The sequence below is a fragment of the Hoplias malabaricus genome, chromosome 6, assembly GCF_029633855.1.
Source record: "Hoplias malabaricus isolate fHopMal1 chromosome 6, fHopMal1.hap1, whole genome shotgun sequence".
In the NCBI taxonomy this organism is placed as follows: domain Eukaryota; kingdom Metazoa; phylum Chordata; class Actinopteri; order Characiformes; family Erythrinidae; genus Hoplias; species Hoplias malabaricus.
The window spans coordinates 8,493,092-8,506,885 of record NC_089805.1 but is presented as its reverse complement, the minus strand read 5'-3'; the positions used below and the strand labels follow the sequence as shown (position 1 = coordinate 8,506,885).

General features: G+C 39.7%; 1 protein-coding gene across 4 annotated transcripts in view; it reads right to left on the bottom strand.

Moving 5' to 3' along the window:
- Nucleotides 1-11,559, bottom strand: part of camsap3 (calmodulin regulated spectrin-associated protein family, member 3) — a 33,035-nt gene extending 21,476 nt beyond the window's left edge. For all 4 annotated transcript variants that reach the window (XM_066673780.1, XM_066673782.1, XM_066673783.1 and 1 more), the window contains exon 1: nucleotides 11,056-11,559. In XM_066673780.1, the coding sequence (XP_066529877.1) occupies nucleotides 11,056-11,188 (133 nt within the window). In that variant the 5' untranslated portion in view covers nucleotides 11,189-11,559. The remainder of the gene's footprint in view (nucleotides 1-11,055) is intronic.
- Between the last annotated feature and the right edge of the window lie 2,235 nt (nucleotides 11,560-13,794).

Genomic DNA, 13,794 nt, shown 5'->3' with positions numbered 1-13,794 from the left:
TAGAATTGGGTTTGTCAAGACAGAAGCTGCCTGCACATTGTGTTCTTACAGCATTTTGTTTTATTCACTGTGGTCTTTTTGTTACAGGGTGTTGCAGGATATCAGCTGGATTGTGTCCATTCACTGATTTGCTACATAGCATATGGATAGAAGATGTAAAATATGCACATCCTAATAGGCAGCAGCTGCAAATAAAGAGACGTTTGTTATGATCCCCAACTCTTTCCACAGGCGTGAAATGAAAACATATAATAATGTTATAAAATCCCTGGAGCAGCAAGTGGGAAGAAATAAAGATGCTCCAGATGTTGTCACAGTGTTAATTACATGTTTGGGGCAGTCTGGGGTGGGGAGTGTGGCATAAATAAAACAATACTGGAAGGGAAAAGAATATGAGAATATATTGGTTACTCGCTATAGACATCAGTATGGCTTACATTGTCTGATTAAATTTACTCAACAACTTCATAAATATAACCACAATATTACAAGACAGTCCGAGAACACACAATACAATGCAGCATACTGAAGCACAGACAGACAATCGCAGAGAGCTAGGGCTGTGAGGATTTGTCTATTTAAGCAAAGTAATGAAATCCTACTTAGTGACAGAACCACAGATCCCAGGTAAAGCGAGAGATTATTCAACACAGTTTCAAGGCACCAATTATTTGATCGAGTGGGCAGAGCAAGGGTTAAATGAAGCATTACCATGTTTGTCCTGAAGGCCAGCTTCCACCGACAACACCAAGTCAAGCAGAGCTCAGAGTAATGGCTGTGTTTGACACCCACTTCACATCTCAAACACCCACCCAGGGCTTAACCCTTTGTAATCAAGATGATGTACCCTGTCTCTAATTCTACACACAACATTCCCAAACGTCTGTAGATATTTGCTTGCAAATTGTGTCTTTAGAAAGGAAGTGTATCCATAAGCAGTTTGCTCTCCCCACTGCTGCAGTTACAGCCTCTTCTGGGAAAGAAAATGCTAATTGTAGGTGTAGAGACATTTCTTTGAGGTATTTAACCACAAAGCCAATAATTAGGATTAAGTACTAATGTCGTTGGATTACTTAAGGATCACAAAACCATTCCAACGCACCACAAATATTACGGATGGGGTGAACCTTAAAGAAGCAAATACCACTCATTAAAAGAGGCCATATTTGGAAATGTAGAGTACTGTATCACACTGTAACTGAAAGGTAACCAGACAGGAGCAGGAGATGCGAAACCAGCGAGAGCCAGGTGCACGAGCTCGTCTTTGTGTTTGATGTGCTTGACAAAGAAAGGCACAGTTCTGGGGAGACACACTCAGAAGCTGTGGGGCCAAGAAATATAGCTAAAAATGTACCCTGAACCACTTTACCAACAGGGAAGCAATGACCCACATACATGTATAAAGCTTCTGCTACAATGGCCCATTCTGGAGACAGACGCAAACTCATCAGTCTATGCCACACTAGTCTCCACACATAGCTTAAGGACAGTTTTCGGGCACAACTCTAGTTAAACAAGCACCAAAACAAACAACAAAGACCTGTGAAAGTCAAAGCTGAAACATATACCGCTCACACCCACAGCAAACTGGTTCTGCTGCATTTACAGCCAATCAAAACCACACCACAACTGCAGCCCGTCCCCTACATACACTCTCACACATGAGAAAAAGGCAATTAAAAGCAGCAGGACCTGTTCTAAGATGAGGGAAAGGGCATGTTCTAGGACAAGGGAAATGTTCTGATTAAGACAAGCATGGCTCATAGAAATCATTGAAATCTAGGGACATCAATCAAGGGCTTTCTATGTTGCAACACTTACTGATCTGACCAATCAATGGCTCTTATCCATGTGGTCAATATGAGAGACAGGAAAATCAGGTATTGCTCCCATTCCATTTTGCTTTATTGGAAATTGACAATGCACCAGGAACTTGTCCAATTCTTAATAAAGCTGTCTATTTTGTTAAATTTGTTTCAACTGGAAAACCATCTCTAGTTTTAAAAATAAACAGAGCGCCTTTACATTCATGTGTCTATCTATCAGCTTCTTCCGATGCAGAGCTCAAACCCAGAATGCAAAGCAGGATGCAAAGGCCACAGCAAGGTCTGATGTGGAAAAGTGATAGAGCCATTTCCCTGTGGGACCAGCTGTAAATGAATGACCGTTCTGTGTTGCACTTTGAGAGAAAAGCAAGAGGGAGTAATACCTGGAAATAGAGAAAGCTGTCTAAATCTAGGACGAATCCAGACGTCCAGGCAAATCAGACAAACACATGAACACTTCTTTTCATAACTTGTAAGGATGCAAGGTTATACACCCCATATGTATTACATTATGTATTAACGTAATATAATATGCAAGCGCCTTCGGTAGCCTGCAAAGTCAGAGCCTTTGTTGCAAATAATTTACTGTGAAAACAGCCATAGGTACAGGTTAAACGTTTTCAATAGAGATAGGCAATATAAGACGATGCATTTAAGAAGGGAAAGTCAAAGTGGAAATACAAAATAAAGAAAGGATAATAATCAAGTTGTATGCTTTTTTTCAAAACTGCGAGGTGTTTCTTTAACCATGACTCAACATGTGAAAGACTGTTACCAAGAAGGAAACAGCTAAGAACTGTGAGGAACATTCACAAATCAAACAAAGAAGCTGTTAGAGCTCTGATTGGACAATAGACAAGCCACCACAGATCTCAGGCTTCAATATCACCAAATTATACTGATTTAACTTGGATCATACAAAAACATACAACCAACTTCTAGGACTGAACTTTGGAGATTTGGTAAAATACTGATTCAGATTAGAACTCAATGTAATGGGAGAAAATATACACTATGTTTATTTGTTGAAGCATATCATAAATGTACTTAATAGCCATTTAAAATGGATATCAAGCAAATAAATGGTGGTCTCTTACTTTTGCCGAGTGGATTCGTTTCAATGAATGTAAAAACGAAAAATGTATTGAAGAAAAGGAGTTAGTCATTTTTCTCCTTGACAAATCCTTTTAAAACAAACGCAAAAATTAAAAGCATAAGCTTGGAAAATAACACTGAAGAGCATAAGGTTTTGCTCACTACATCAGCACAAACAGCTGCTTTCAATGTCCCCTAAAGATGCTATTGTAACAGCAAACGTCTTCTGGTGATGTGCACATAAGATGTAGGCCTTTACTTTCAACCTCCCACCACTGGAGAAATTTAGCTCAGTCATCAAGGAAGTGAGGGGTTAATATTTGGCTGGTTTAATTTAAAAGTCATCAACGCTGATTGAGCTAAAATTAGTCTACACTAAAAAAAAACAACATCTATTTATACAAACCCTGGCAAAAAAGATTATGCAATGACTTTGTGAATCAACAGCAAACAGGACACGGCTTTCCCCAGGTCATGTGGAGCAGTGCCTAAATGATCAACTCAAGACTTATTTAGTTTACTCCCCCAGTGTTCTACCAGCAGTATTAAAGCACTTTAAAAATACAGACCTATAACCAGTCATATACATAGTACAGGTCTCAGTCAGCCATAACATTATTACCAACGTCTTGTTTCTACAATCCCTCATTCTCTCAGCTCCATTGAACATCCAGAAACACTTTGTTGTTCAACAAAGATGTTGCTCTGCATACTTTATCCCACTCTGTCAGAACCTCCCCAGAATCATCACAGGGCAGGTATTATTTGAATAGTGAATCATTCTCAGCGCTGCAGTGACACTGACGTGCTGGTGTGGGCGTAGCAACAGATGGACTACAGTCTGTAATCGTAGAACTAAAAACTGCCCATACACCATCAGTGGACTGAGGGTGTAGAAACAAGGAGGTGGTAGTAATGTTATGGCTGATTGATGTATATACACAATGAAGGTAAGCAGTTTTGGATGAAAATTAATGGTTAAAAAAATAACCTAACTATAATCGTATTTGTCGGTTTTACGCAACTACTAAAACCAGGGCCTGAAGTGAGCCTCATCTTTCTTTGTGACTCAAATAAACAAACATTACTCCCTGCTGCCCTCTACAGATCATATCGCACCAAAAGAAGAAATCATAACTGAAGGTCTAGACTAGATTCACGGAAAAGAATAATCAGATTCTGTTAGAAATCAAGTCTGAAATATTACAAAATTGCTCTCAGCACGACTTAAAATTAAAGAAGTATCAGCATCAGTACCAGAAAAGAGTGGCATCAAATCATCTTTAAACACAGCTAATTAAAGCGCCATGGTTGAAGGATTTCTTTAGTTATTGTACATGTTTAACATGACTCAGCCCTTCACAACTCTGAGTTGTGGCTTCCCATCAGGTTTGAGAAGGTTGTTATGGGAACGTGGAACGTTAAGCACACTTTATTTTGATTTGGGGGCATCCAGGTTGGCACAGTGGTCAGATGGCAGCAAGTCTCTCTGATTCAAAGCCGTCTGGAGTGTCAAGTGAATCTGTGTAAGGGTTTCTATATGCGTACATTAAAGCTGTAACATGAAGATGGGTGTTGACAGAGCACAGCGTCTTATGCCCAATGCGGGAGACAAATTCTTTCTGAAGTGTATGTGCTTTTACAATGTTCTTTTTAAATATGTCGTACTGTAGCTAGAAAGCTACATTTATAACATCACAAAAGTGAACTGAAATGCTGCTACTGTAGACACAAACCCCAGTAGCTTTCTTCAATAATGTAGAACAAATTTACTGTGCCATAGGGAATGGTCAAAACAAAATAAAGTCTAATGATTTGCTCTGAGAAGTTGCCCATCTCCTCCACTATGCTAGTAGCATAACTCACGTTGCAGGAAAAGCTTTGGTAAAATAGTGGTACTGACCCTTTTCATACAGGCACTAAGTACACTAGATTATTCTGGACTTTCTATTTGTAAGCATATATCTTCCGTTTAAAAATTCAAGAGTCAGATTTGGATGTGGTTTAAGTATACTGAGTGTTTTGGGGTGTATTTACACAAGCAATTTGGGTAACTTTTAACTTCTAGTGCTTGTTAGAAACATGAGCCTCTACTTTAAACTAAACAAACAGCTCATTCATTTAAAATCAGTGTGTAAACTGACGCTTAGACTCTTCCAGTATGGCTTACAGAAACTGACAAGTTTAGAGAGGTCTGCTTTAGGTCACAGCTTTAAATCCAGATGGGAAACTGTAGGTCACACTCAACTGCTTTTATAACATTTCCTTCTACTGTGGAGATTCCTTAGGAACAAAATGATATTTAAGAAACTCTCCCTTTGCCTTTAAAATTGCGCATGATGAGGGCATTTTTAGTTATTCTTAATAGATGAAGCTTGTAGTAGCTGGGGTGGGGGAGTTCTTTCTCAGAACCCAAAAATCAAGGTTCTGGGCTTAAACATCTTACTTTATGAAACACACCCAGGGCAATATAGGTCACATATAAGCTTTTAATTTGATGAAATCCATTTTCTTCAACCCCGCTGGACATCAAACTTGGCAAACCTGACCACACAAAGGTAGAGATCCATTTGCTAAAAGGTAAAACATGCGGCTGCTTTGAACAGCGGACACTAACACTGTCAGAGATTTTAAAGGAATTATCCGACAACAATCCTCTCACACCATCATCCACACACCTCGTGACCTGCCAACTCATCACAGTGACACACCAATGAGACATGAATGACTAATCACTCCAATGAGCTCCCAGCTGAGTTCTGGGGCGGGGCCAGAAGAACCAGGTTCCTGTTGGGAGTTCCAAACAATAGTGGCAGCTGCAGGTGGGTAATAGGCGTGTGTAACGTGTGTATTTCATATCATAGCAGTTGTCTAATAAACTATTCAAGAACCAGATTTCCTGTTTTGGCTTAAGCCTAAGCTTGGACTAAATTGTCCCCAAATTAAATTCAATTTTAACCCTTTCAGTCCATGTAAAAGCATAATCTCCGTCTAGGAAATCAGCCTTGTTTGACCTACCAAATACACTGGCTCCACAGTTGTATTTGCATTAGCAGAAATCCTGCTGGTGAAAGCCATGTTCAGTTTACATCCAGTTGTTGTACGTCTCATGTTTACTTATGGAACTATGAATCCACAGAACAGTATCGATTGCATCTATTCAGTTTTACTTTATCATCCGAATCTTAACTGTAGACGTACACAGAGGACGGCAGGGTCAGGCTTCCATTGTGCAGGAATGGGAATGTGGGGTGGTGGGATAGTAGATTTAGCTCTGTCAGTTGGGACAAAGCAGCAAGGCCGTCTCTTGCACAGATCTGACTTCATTCAGAGTAAATACAGCCCACACAGAAAGAAAAAGAACACCCACATGCAAAGAAAGTGCTCAGATAATACAGGTAGCAATTAGCAGCATGGCAAGCTCCTATGAGCTGAGGTTAAGACAGCTTTTGGGTTCGGTACAGACACACAAGGCCATAGAGGAGACGTGGCGCTATCAGCATGGCCATGGATGAAGGCCCAGAGTGTCTAGTGATTACTCAGCACTAGTTTATTAATAATTAAGGCCCAACTGATAACAATAAATATCCTCTATACATTCACTACTATAGGGTGCACTCATTGTTAAAGGTGTTCTACTGTGCACTTACTGATTTTTTTTTTTTTACAGTCTCAATAGAAGAGCAGATTGGGATGCTCTGGAGCAGCTGTATATGAGCCATCTGTAGTCCTGCAGGCCCCACCACAGCAACTTTGAGTTGGAGTGGTGGTTGTGATCTAGAACTAACCAAATAATTTAATTATAATACTTATTTATACTACTAATAAATAATTAATTACAATTAAATAAAATAAATATATATACATTTATAAATAATGAAAAAAAGTTCAAATTATATGCATATCATTGAACATTTTACCTTTGTTAATATAATGAACTGCAATATCGCAAAACCACTGCAGTCTAAACCTTCAGATCAACGCATTTTCACGTTCCTAACAGCTAAACTCCGCACTTACTCGCGTAACGTGAAAATCACAAATAAACTAAACTGTAGGGTACATGCCTCAACACGTCTCACCGTGAGAGCAGGTGCTCTGATTAATGAATGAATTGTGCTAGCAGTCACCTTAACCATCAGCCAAGTACTACAGTCCCAAAATATCCACTTTCTTCCTGAAACCTGTCCCACAGGATCATATTTACCTAACAAAGCCCTGGAATAAGTAGATCATTCAGGGAGTTTGTAGGTGTAGGCTTACTCGAGTTAGGCAAATTTTCAAACTCTTCTCCCATACACACTGTGGCACTGCAGAGACAAAACACACAAACTAGAGCTCACAACAGTCTAGGTCCAGAGAGGAGAACTGATGATGTCATGAAAGTCAGGCAGGAAGATAAGTGCAGTCCTGGCTCAGCAGGATTTCACCACTGTAGGTTCACACAGAGCAGATGCGCAGACAGACGTGGCCACATGCAGTGAAATCCTCAACCACCCGGCCAAGCTATTTTTAATATTAAATATCAGAAATATGAATAAAGTGAAATGCTCCTAGCTTCCTGAGGCAGAATTGCTCACCTCATTACCTCAGTGTTATTACATGACATACCTGCAAATGCAGAGACACTGCTTTGCAATATTTTAAGTCAGGACATTGGTGGACAAAGGGATTTATTTTTCAGATTTGCCCCTTTTTGCCATTATCACATGTAATCATTCGGATGACACCCATATGAAGATTTACTGGTGGTTTGGCACTGAAATGTCTGGCTCCTATAAACACAATAAAACACAAAGAAATGGTAGTATAGGTTCTCTACAGCAGGAAATACTCTTACTGGGTTCGTAAACATTTAATTATGTAGATATGTATGAAAGAAATAGTAGAAGTCCCCTTTAATCAGCTCTGCCTTCCTTTTCCAGTTCCAGCAAGAGTTCCAAGGAGAGTGACTTTGACCAGAGGGCGTGGTCAAGCAGTCTGGCCATTGATGCAAAGAGAGCGAACACAAACCGAGCTAGAGCTGCATGGCTACTGATTGCATAACTAATGACACACAAGCCGAGCTGATAAAGTACAATTGAGGTTGTGTCCCTCCCAGGTCTAACTCGAAAGTGTTCCACTTGACTGTGCTTATTTTCATCTGTTGAACTAAGCAGAGTGGACTAGGATGTTCCAAAGAGTTTAACTGGCCACAGACTTACCTAGAAGTCACATCACAGTGTTCAAGACCTTGACGGCAGTTTATCTACAGTAACACGTCAGCAATGAGTGTATTGTGCTCAACTCAAAGCGAGCACCGTGTCCGTTTCCCTTGTAGTCTGGGCTGCTGTTTTGTACACTAGCCAATGAAAACTAAGCCAAAGCAAGGGCAGGAATGCAGAGTAATAAACAGATTAATAGTGGCTCATTAAATGAACACAATGGGGAATCAAGAACACTCAAAATACACATGCATAATCTGCCCCATTTGCTACAGTCACAGACTTCCATTTTCAGTGTCAATTTTTATACATTAGTGAGCTGAAGTAGTTGTTTCATAGCTGTACCTCATCCAGAGTACAACTAAAATATCATCATTAAATATCCGTATGCAATATAGGACTAATCTAATAAAAATATTTCCCAGTTATTAACAATTCCCACAAAGTTTTTAAAAAGCTTGCATATGCAGCACCGTCAGACAGCTCAACATATGGAGAGAATAAGTCTTTAGTACCCACCAGTAATGTTCAAAGCAAAGAAACTCATTTATAAGTGTTGTACTAAAGATTTAAAGAGAAAATGGTGCAAAACAGAGAATCTGAGGCAGTACAGTTGCTGTGAGAATAGTCCACATATACATTTATGATTTATCACTACTGTGGTGTCCCATGTGCTCTATGTGCTGTGGAGAGTTGGAATGTGTGGCTATACAAAGTGGATCTCAGTGTGTTCTGCGGGCACCCCACTGAAGAAACCTTGTTGTTGTTATTGTTCACAGTCATCATCTTTGTTGTGTAGGTGAAGAACTTAGTTTTCCATTGTGTTTGAGTGACTGTTTGTGTACCAGGTTGGTGGTATGGTTTATATGTGGAAATCCACCATGCATGTTGTGACTCCTCCTACATTTCTTGTGTTGTTTACATGATGGGCTGGGAGTTTTAGGAAATGACTGTTCAAAAGAAAACATACTATGTTGTCCTCACTTTCTTTGGCCTTCTGACTCCACTATTTTACCATTACCAGAAAATAAAAATAGAATATGTGACACAGCAGTTTCTGCTGAAATGTGCCAGATACTGATACCCCTTTAACACGAAAACGTCATCTCTAGTTACATGAGGTTAGTTTGTTTTTGTGTTTAAATTGTCCCAGGGGGGTATTCCACAGTGACGGATTTCAGAGATGGCTGGGTTACTTAAACCCAGTGTCTGAGTTGTCCAATAGGAACATCCTTCTTTTCTCCTATGAGTAAAGCTCGTCTTCAGGCTTAAGTTATCTGGTTAAAATTGTGGAATCCCCCCCCTGATGTCCCAGACACGGTGGCGTACATCACAGCCAAAAACAAAACCTACAACGGCATCAAGAGAGGCACTGTTACACGCTCCCATTACACTCTCGGAAATGGTGAAACTCCCATTAGAAACCATGATGTGGCAGCATTAACAAAAGGATCAGTGGAAGTGGAGGTGGGTGTGTTCTTGCCTCACTGACTGCACAGTGCTTAAAGAGGTAGCTCCCACAACAACACTCATTTACATTAGAGTAAATAAAGTGGAAATTCCTGGAAAAAGCAGCGACGATTGTCCTTAAGAGGCATGGGTCGCATTCGAATTTGTGCAGCGACACACACAGCCCCCTCCTCCCTCTGCCTGACCATTCATCAGTATCCTCCTTTTAAGCACCACTCATTTTTTGTAGACCAACAGAAACCTATTTTCAATTTAACATGGAATAGAACATTTTCATTTTACTCTGGGACATAAAACACATACTTTATAATCATTCTAGGACATATAACTAAATATAGCCTTAGAGGTAGATTTGTGCGAGCCAATTTGCATCGAAATGGGGACAGAAAGACAGTGAAGAGGCCCCCTGAAGTCTCATTTTCTTTTTATAATAACAATGAACGTTACAGTTGATGTGATGTCACAAGAAACTACATATTTAAATATATCGCCTAGTAATGAGAGTCCCACCCATTTGTACTGACGTTATAAGAAGTGTTTCATTAACATACACTGGTCTTAAAGGAGTAATCTATATAATACTATGGGTAATAAACGGGATAAATTTATGACGTCCCTGTTTGGTTAATTTAACTCAGAGGAGACGTACAGAAATATAAAAAGCAAGAAAAATGTAGGATATGGCCACTTAAACGTCTATCCTTGACCCCGTGAACCAACAGGGATTATGTTAATGGCTCTTTACTCCATACACAGGGCTTTTCTAACCAAAAATATTGGTTGGTTTTGGGTTATATTCTTGGACATGGATTAAGCACAGTGTTGGGCAAAAGTGCTATGCCAAACGCTGATTTATGTCCAGAGTTTACGCTTCTGGGAATCTAGCCACCAATGTGTCCCAATTTGGGATTTAGCCCAAAATATGGACTCTATGCTGCATACTTTCTGATGTGGTGGGGGAAAAGTAAGAAATAGGGGCATGGTGCAGTTTTGGATCTATTGCAGGGATGAGGAATGGAAAGCCACAATAAACACATACATAAACCTCATAGGAGGAAGGAGTTAAATAAAATAAAATAAACACAATATAATAGAAGAGATACATATATAAGATGGGCCTTTTAAAGTGCACAGCCCTTCACACATGTGTTCTTTGTGTGGCAGTGAAATAAAAACGCTGACAGCCAGCCAGGCTGTTCACCTTCATGCTTTTTGAAGGCAGGGACAATAATAGACAGATGCTGGAGTGCATATGGGGTAAAATATAATATTTCTCCCTCTCTGTTCTCTAAGATGGATGACTGATTAAGGGCACAATGTACACCTATTCCCACAAAGAAAGAAAATGCTGAGGTGTACTATATCTAGGCTAATTATTTCAGATATAATGTTAGCTATTCCAGTACACGGATATGCAAACTCTCCTTAGTTCCCATATAATCTTATTGTGGCGAAAGTACCTGCATTGCCGTAGGATTTCGCCAAAAGCCAGCCCACACTGCAGCATATCCTGGCTCTGTGTAAATCGTACTGATCCAAAGGCTTAACGTCCGGGACGACGAAAGTCTTCCTTATGGCACCGGAGTCCACCATAGCGCGTCCGGAGGAGGATTAAAGGACAGAGACTGAAAAAAGGGAGGGGGAGAGGAGACGTAGACCCACAGAAATGGTCGAATCCGTGAAATAAATTAAGCAATCATCCTTTCGTATTCCCACCTCATTCAGTGTGGGGGAATACGGTTAGCGTTAGAACGGTGGAAGGCTCTCGGGTGGCGTCCTCCTTCTCCTCGCCCCAAAAAACACAACAAGGATTTGGGTTAAACAGCGGTATATTCCCTCCTTCTCTTGTTTTTCAGACATCCAAACTCTCCCCGGACACACACAACAGTCTCCGGCGGGGCCGTATTCACCGACGTGCCCGATATTCACGTATTTTTTGACCCCGTTTCAGAGTCCGCATCGTGCTGCCGTTGCGTTTTTTTGGGCGAATCGCTGCTCCGGACTCATTTCCAGGTGCTCCACATAGCTGTCAATCATCACCCGCTAGCCAATCACAGCCCGCGTCGGGAGAACCTGCGTAAACAGAGGGGGCGGGATTAACCCTCTGATCGCCGCCTGCAGGTAGGAGAGTCGTTACGGGTTTATTACCTTCGCCAAACAGGTGCAGAGCTACAGGTGTACAGGTGAACAGAGTTTTAGAGACACTGTTAAAAAAAAAAAATAAACATATTACATTTCGAAAATAAAGGGTTTTTTTTTAAGTCACAGTTTAATTTAGAATTAATTTTTACTTTTAGAATGATTTCCTACTGTTAAAGAATAAAGTAGTAATTTTTTGAATAAAATATTTTTACAATAATAAACATTTTGGGACATTTTATAAAATGCATTAAAATAGGAATATGTGATTTGTGTATTGTATCCAACATTCAATTAACTGAAAAGTTTACAAAAAAAATATTTCCAAACTTTTTATATTTTGTAAATATAAACATATTTATAATTTGATGCCTGCAACACACACCAAAAAAACCTGAGATGGGGCAAAATTAGAATGAAAAATTTTAGAAAAATTATAGAAAATTTATGTCACACTGTTTCGTAGCATTACACATTAAGAAGCTGAATATAAAAGGTATAATAATAGCATCATACAAGATTGAGCCATTGCAGGTAAAGATGTGTTGTGGCTTACTACTTTGTGCCAAAGTTAATGAGACAATTTTCAAAAAGTTAAAAAAATTTCCCAGTGCATGTATGCAACGAAATTGTCTTTCATTATGGCAATGACATCAGCGCAAGTGCATTCACTGGAAACCACTGCTAAATGCGTGTGACCATCAAGCCCTCAGATGGCACTGCAAGAGAAACTGTCATGCTACAGTTATACATTAAGTATGTGATTGGGAGTACTTCAGAAAACCACTGTCGCTTAACTGTCTACAACTACATCGAGAACTGCAACTAAAATCAGTATGAATCTATTTCAATAGGAAAAATCCATACATCAATATACAGATACAAATACACCATACATCATCGTTCATAGTCTGTAACTGCTTATCCAGTTCAGGAACGCGGTGGGTCCGGAGCTTACCCGGAATCACTGAGCACAAGGCAGGAACACACCTTGGAGGAGGTGTCAGTCCTTCACAGGGCGACACACACTCACACATTCACTCTTACACTCACACCTCCGGACACTTTTTGAGTCGACAATCCACCTACCAACGTGTGTTTTTGGACCGTGGGAGAAAGCTGGAGCACCCGGAGGAAACCCATGTGGACACAGGGAGAACACACCACACTTCTCACAGACAGTCACCTGGAGGAAACCCACGCGGACACAGGGAGAACACACCACACTCCTCACAGACAGTCACCCGGAAGAAACCCACGCAGACACAGGGAGAACACACCACACTCCTCACAGACAGTCACCCGGAGCGGGACTGGGACTGCGACACTACCTGCTGCGCTACTGTTACACCCATACATCAAATACATTTTTGTTTTATCTAAATTTCTAAATTTGTTTATATTTACAAAATACAATCAACGTGGTCATTGAAAACATTGGAAGAGGTTTCTTCTGAGAATTCACAGAATGTTGTTTTTATTTTGTTTTACAATGCGGCCCAACATTTTTGAAAGTTGGGATTGTATAGTAGCATGTTACAATAGTAGATTTGAATAGAGTTTTTTTTAAAACAGAATAAACCCTGAAATACTACTTTTATATAAAGATTTATTTTCAGAATAAATCATATTTTGAGATAAAATAGCATTTCTTATATTTAAGTAGAACATTTTAAATACAACCGCGAACCTGAACTAGATAAGCGTTACAGACAATGCATGAATAAATGAATTTTAAAATACAGTCAATACAAAAACAATTTGTTTTCTTATGTAGCTTTATTGCAATCATTTGTTGTTTTTTAATGGATTTAATTAATCTGTGTATTCCACCTACAGCAGCTTAACCCCACCCATTCAAACTGATGTTATTAGGTTTCAGACCAGATTCTTTTTAACAAAGGCACGATTGAGTAAATAAGGAAATAATGGCGTGTACATGCAGAATAATGCTGCTTGTTTAGACACAGATTTAACATAGTCCTAGAGTAAACCATAATGCTAAAATTTTATTTAGTTTGGGTTTACACTTCTGGGAAATTAGCCATCAATATTTCCCA